The sequence below is a fragment of the Dermochelys coriacea genome, chromosome 2 (assembly GCF_009764565.3).
Source record: "Dermochelys coriacea isolate rDerCor1 chromosome 2, rDerCor1.pri.v4, whole genome shotgun sequence".
Classification (NCBI taxonomy): Eukaryota; Metazoa; Chordata; order Testudines; family Dermochelyidae; genus Dermochelys; species Dermochelys coriacea.
The window spans coordinates 105,296,198-105,302,720 of record NC_050069.1 but is presented as its reverse complement, the minus strand read 5'-3'; the positions used below and the strand labels follow the sequence as shown (position 1 = coordinate 105,302,720).

At 37.5% G+C, this 6,523-nt stretch overlaps 1 protein-coding gene across 4 annotated transcripts in view; it reads right to left on the bottom strand.

The window, feature by feature from the left end:
- Positions 1–719: 719 nt before the first annotated feature.
- The window catches only part of SALL3 (spalt like transcription factor 3), a 24,642-nt gene continuing 18,838 nt past the window's right edge, over positions 720–6,523 (bottom strand). For all 4 annotated transcript variants that reach the window (XM_038393285.2, XM_043508235.1, XM_038393286.2 and 1 more), the window contains 3 exons: positions 5,666–6,523; positions 5,109–5,449; positions 720–3,693 (listed from right to left, as the gene is read on the bottom strand). The exon at positions 5,666–6,523 is cut by the window's right edge. In XM_038393285.2, coding sequence (XP_038249213.1) covers positions 3,262–3,693; positions 5,109–5,449; positions 5,666–6,523 — 1,631 coding nt within the window. In that variant the 3' untranslated portion in view covers positions 720–3,261. The remainder of the gene's footprint in view (positions 3,694–5,108; positions 5,450–5,665) is intronic.

Sequence of the window (6,523 nt, the reverse complement as noted above, 5' to 3'; positions counted from 1 at the left end):
GGTGACTAGGACATTTTTTTAAAATGCAGTGGCTCAGGCATCATCACCAGATTCTAACAGTTGTAAGGTTAGTCAAATGTGGAGTCTTAGTCCCTGATTTAGCAATATATTTAAGTATGTGCTTAGCTTTAAGAATGGATGTAGTCTTATTGAAGTCAATGGACATTTCTTGTGCTTAAATGCTTTGTGAAATCAGGATCATAAAAATGCATAGATTTCAACATTCATCATCAACTGGTTTGAATTAAATGATGTGGGCTGTGACAAAAATAAAATGTGTTTATTATTTGAATTACTGCTAATAAATTTGTTCCCAAATCTTGTGATACAATAGTTTGAGTAACAGGAAGCTTATTCAAGTGATCTAAATAGAATTTTTTTAAAAATGTAGCTGGTAACTGATAAGTGTTTTGAGTACAGTCATTTTGACACAGCAGTGCTTGCAAATGCTGCTTTTCCCTCTCCAACACAGCTCTTCTTTCCCTGTTTCAGCAATAAAATGGTTTTAGCAGTCTAATTTTTATTGTAAGCTGTGGCTTTAATATTTCTGCACCTGGGGTAATTAAGAGACATTCAAATAGTGTTTGAATATAAGGTGTTAACCTTATTCTGACTTGCAAGTGCGCCAATTAGAAGTCATTGACATCAATCTGCTGTGAGTAACCTTGGTCCCGTATCTGACTCTGGTATTAGAATAATCAAGGAACGCAATTCAGAAATAATATTACATCCTGCATTTTATTCAATTCCATATGACAAAAATAGTAACCTAGACTAAGACATCCATTTCAATCAGTAGATGTGTCAAGCCAACAAGATTTAATAATAAAAAATATTGGATCTAGGTAACAATTCCCAGCTGGTTCAGGGAGGCTCCTAGCCCTACATGGTATCGCAGTATAAAAATAGTGTCTCTCTTCACCATGCAGAGAGGAATGACCTAACCCTGAATACAAAATGGGGTCAGTCTTACTGTACCATCATCAACCATCTTATATACAACACTTTACATCTCTTTTTTAAGTTATACACATCCTTTAGGGAGAAGAGATAATACTACATGGTACCAAATACTAACAAAAAAGATCACACAAAAAATTACACAGATAAATAAAAACATTCAATTGCTGAAATACAGCAACATTAAGCCACCTCAGTTTTCTTTTTTCCAATGCTTTGAAACATCCCCAAATAATCCACATACTGTGGTCAAAGATGTTACTTTATAGGGATGTTTTGTATATCTATCTATCTATCTATCTATCTCTATAATATATATATCACCACTGTAGAAAACAGAGCTGTATAGTTCATTGTTCATTTCCAACAGAAACAAACAGCTAATAAGTCTTAAAAACCATTTTCATTCAATTACATGATGGCAGAAATAGTCCATCCTCTTACAGTAATGGTTTTTGTTGTATAAGAAAGAGATTGTCCTATTTTTTCAGTCGCAACTGAGAAGACCTCACTATCTGATTCTTTCTTCAGGGGCATAAAACTCCTTGGGCTGTTACCCAGCTACCCATAATGTCCCTTGAACAATTTTGCTGGACAGAAGTTCATAGTGTCAGACTCCACCATACTTGTAATGCACAAAAATGAGGTAGTACACAAAACATTTACTGTTCAAGTTTTGATTAAGCCCCAGCCTCCCAGCTTAAGAGTGGAACCATTCCCTTTATTTACTTGGTGTAATTTAAACAATGTAATAAACATAAAATATTAGAATAATCAGAGTACATTGTGCTTTGTAGTAATCTGAGGAGATAATCAGCAAGAATTGGGAATCACTTCAGGATATTTTAAAGTTGTGACTGATCATACAGCCAAACACTTTATATTTTATTCCCAGTTATGTTGTGCACAATACCAGTGCTATTAGGCAGTCCACGTCTTGCTTGTGGGTGTGTGAGAAAGAGACAGAACAGATTACAGTAAAATTAAACCTACACAATGTTCTCTTAGTCTCTCCTAGGCTTGTATTGATATCACACTCCTAAAATGAATTTATCAAAATTCTGTTGGGGATGGCCACATTTTTAAATAGGCTTTGCAGAAACATTAAATGAGTCATTTCAATTTAGGAAATGGCAGGCCCCATTTTACTTAAGGATCCGACAGTTCATGGTGGCTTTTCTGTTTAACTAACATAGGTCTCTCATATTGTTTGACCTGATGACAAAACAAGAAACTGAAACAGTTTTTTCCCCCCATTCTCCTTCAGTCAAAGTACTATTTATAAAATAGTTTACATCTTTGTTCAGTTTCAAATTATAGACAAACCTCCCTAATACAAAATACTAAAAGTGCAATAGTATAAATTAAGAGTTTGCAACCACTTTATACAAACATTACCTTTTTATTGTACAGCTTTGATAACATAAAATATTTACTCACAACTGTTTATAATGTTGTGAATAATTTATGGTGATAAGGTTTGTCTGTAACTTGTTTTCCAATCATTGAGTTAAAGTCCACACTACATTTTTCATTTAATAGAACAACTGTCCACATAGCAGCTACAAATATTTAAATTTAAAAAAAAAAAGGTTTGTTACTGACGGGTACTTGCACATGAAAAGCATGCTATCTTTCCTATAAAACTTCACAATTTTGCCTGCATTGAAATAAACCACTTATTTATAGTAAACCAAAATTTGCTTTAAAAAAAAATCACATAGCCAGATGTATTTTGCAGTACAAAAGCTTCATTTAAGGTTGGGCCAAGTATATTGTCTGTTACCCGCATAATCTTAACTTTATAAATACTACAGACAAGGATACTGTAATAATACACACAGCATTGGGGTACTAATCACTTACTTAAGATTAAGATTCCTAAAAACATAGTTCAAGTTTCTAACTAATTTGAATAAAACCAGCAAAAAAGTTTGACAGGAATGCCATGGTGAAGCCCCCTTTTCTCAGTTGATATTAATATTTTAAGAAGCAAAGTGGACGTAGTCTAGACTCTTTCTGTCCCTAATGCAGTTATCCAATGATTTTTTTGTTTTTGTTAACTTAAATTAAAAAGGTTTTAAAGTTCTCAGTCAAACTCACTGTTGAAAGAAGTACCATGCAGATCTTGCAAGACAACTTTTCAGCAGCCACAAAGTTACGTATTTCTGCTATGGGAAAATTTTAAAGGGAACCTATGTATTTAGGTCAGGAAACTAATCTTAACTTCAAAAACTGTACATGAAATAGAATAAATGTTGTGTTGAGTAGTGGTCCAACAGTTATTTGTACTGAATGCTTTTAATTTATGCCAATCTCTTTGTTATCCTCAATAAATCTTGTGAATGGACGACTGGCTCCAGTTTCAGAACTTGCTTTGTCCAGACCAACAATGGGAGGGCTGCTGCCAGTGCGAGCTTTGTCCATGCCACTGGTAATGTTACTTAAAGATGGAATGGCACTTCCACCTAAACTTACTGGGAGCTGGGGAATGCCTCCGTTCTGTATGACAGAAATCTCATTGTTCTTCATAGCAAGTCCGTTAGTGATAGCTGCAGCATACTGGTTCCAAAAATTTGGGTCAACATTCATTGCCCGAGCTGCCAAATCTTTTTGGAACATTTCAGAAAACTTCAGAGCATCACCACCTAACAAAGCCATTGGGTTTTCCACGGACAGTCGACGACCACGTCTTGCAGGGGCATTATTCCACATATGAGTTCCCATGTGAACCTGTATAGAAAATAGAAATGGGAAACATCTACAAATTAGCTCATTCCAATAAGCTAGTTGGTCTGAATATTCGGTATAGCAATTAAAATAAAACAAAGAGAAAAAAGCCATCCTTAAATTCATATTTAATGAATTAGATTACAATTATTTTGCCAAGCAGTATTCTTAGGGACAATGGGAGTTGTAGTCCACATTAAAACTTTTTAAAAAATATTCAGGTAAGACATCAACCTATACATGTTTCTTTTCACTGAAAACAAATACAATGCTACAACAACAAAGAATACAAATCCTTCAGGTTAGACAATTTCAAATGCCAACTGGAAGTTCTGACATGCATAAAAACACAAGACCACCTTGAGAATTACTAGGCCTAGGGGCACTTAGAAGTCTGAAGCTCTCTTACCCCATCTAATTGTTATTTCCTCTGCCCTTGACCTTTTTGTGTCCTCCTGTCTTTCTCTCCTCTGTTCTCTTAATATTTCTCCAGACACTACTTCATTCATTCTTATTCTCTTTCCTCAAACATTCTGTACATTAAAAAATATTTTTGGGCACTTACTAAGGCGTGGCCCCTGATGCCTCTAACCTCCTGATGCTTACCTGGGTTGTAAGGACGAGAGATGGTGCTCCCGTGATACATCATTTTATGTCACTGGGTACCAGCTTACCAACCTGCATGGTGACACATGCACTACATGCAGAATGGAAACTGGACTGTGTAACAGAGGCATCCCAGTAAGCTCTGGGTAACTGGAGGAGCATTGCTTATAATCTTACTACACAACAACAAGAGGAGAGAAGGCAGAAGAGCTAGATCTTTACAGCTAAAAGGTGCCCATAATGTTTTCTTAAATTATTTTCATATATGGGGAGGTCTTCTACTTAGAAAGGGTTTAGGAATAATCTCTGCCTACCACCCTCCTCGGCAACCACATACACAATTACATAGAATACAGATTAAAATTGCTCAGTGACTGTCACAAGATTCTGTGTCATTCCTGTCTCTTTGCAGTGATTTGTGCTTTATTTCTTTCCACTTTTTTATATACCAAACTTATTTCACACCAATGTTCCAAAAGGATGGCACACATGTAAAACACAGATACGTTTCATGATACTCAGGTGTGCACCACCACATGCCTTGTCACGTACGTGTATGCAAGCTCTTGGAGCTGATTTTAATGTACACAGCAATGTGCACCCACAAATCAGAGGGTAGGATCAAGCCCTGGTTCTTTAAACATGTTGGGAGCATGAACCAGCACTATTCAATAAATGTTTTCTTTATCTTCTCTTTCCTCCTGGCCTTGATGATAACAACAAACTGAGAGCTTGCTAAGTTCAGATGTAGTACATTTTTAAACCCCACATTCCTTACAGTTTTGTTTGAGATTTGAGAGGTTTCTTCTTACCTTAAGATTCCCTTTTGTGGTAAAAGCTCTACCACAGATTGTGCAACCAAATGGCTTTTCACCAGTATGGGTGCGTTCATGTATCTGTAGTGCACTTGCTGAGGAGAAAGTCTTCCCACAGGATTGACAGTTGTGTTGCTTGGGAGTCCGACGTGGCGGGGGTGCCAGCATAGGAGTGATGCCAGGACTCATCACTGTCTGTGGTGCAGCAGGAACCTGGATTCCAGCTGGAAGCGAGGGAACCTCACCCAGTGAGATCGGCTTGCTGTGACCATTCACTTCCATTTTGATCATGGTAGGCGCAGTGCTGGTGACCAGGCTAGGAGTACTTTGGCTGGGACCTAGAGTAAAGTTGGGTTCAAATAACTGAGAAGGCAGCTCTTTTAATTTGTGTGTCAGTAAGTGCTGTTTTAAATTACCCATAGTGGAACACCCACGATTGCAGACTGTACAAATAAATGGACGTTCTTTAGTATGGCTGCGGTAGTGAATTTCCAATGCACTCTTACAAGCAAAAGGCTTGCCACAGATATTACAAACAGTACTTTTAAACTTACCACGTTCTCTGTTCAGGAACAGCAGGCTAAAAGGAGCCTCCTCTTTGATGACAGGTCTTCCCGGGTTGGTGGATGTCAGATCTAAAGCACCTCCATTTTCAGTAGCAGGTGGTGGACTATCAGGTTTTTCTGTCTTTAATTGTATTTCCTGTGGTTCTCCCAGGTTGCTAAGACCTGGGGACTTTGATCTAAAACTTTCACTATTGCTATTTACAGGAGACAAAGCTTGTATGGAGGAAGAAGATTCTGACATTGCAGGGCTGCCTGCACTCTGGCTTTCGAGATCACCAACAGCTGATGAGGAATCATTGCTCAAATGGTCACTTTCACCTGATCCATTTTCTATGGATTTTAAACCGGTCAGCTGCTGACAGTTCATGACAGAATCAATCATTTTCATTTGATTCTCCAGAGCAGCAATACTGGAAATTACAGAAGGCGGTGAGGGAGGACAAGACCCAGAGTAAGATATAAGTGGTTTGGATGAGTCACTTGCTGTGTCCTTTAATTCTGGGTCCTCTTCCATAGAATTTTCATCAATGTCATCATCGTAGTTGCTCAGTGTTTCAACATTCTTTTCATCATAGGAAAGCTCTGAGTCCATTGCATCTTGGAAGCCCTCTGGTAATGGTGTGTTTGGAATTTGTCCACCCATATGCATACGAATATGTTGCTGGAGAACAACAGCATTTGTAAATTTCTTCTGACAAATGGGACATGAATGTTGTACTCTTAGTGGTGGCTTGGCTCGATGAACTCCAAAATGTGTTTTTAGATTGCCTTTTGTAGTAAAGGCACGTCCACAAATTTTGCATTTAAATGGTCTTTCTCCCGTATGTGTTCTGTAATGCATCTTGA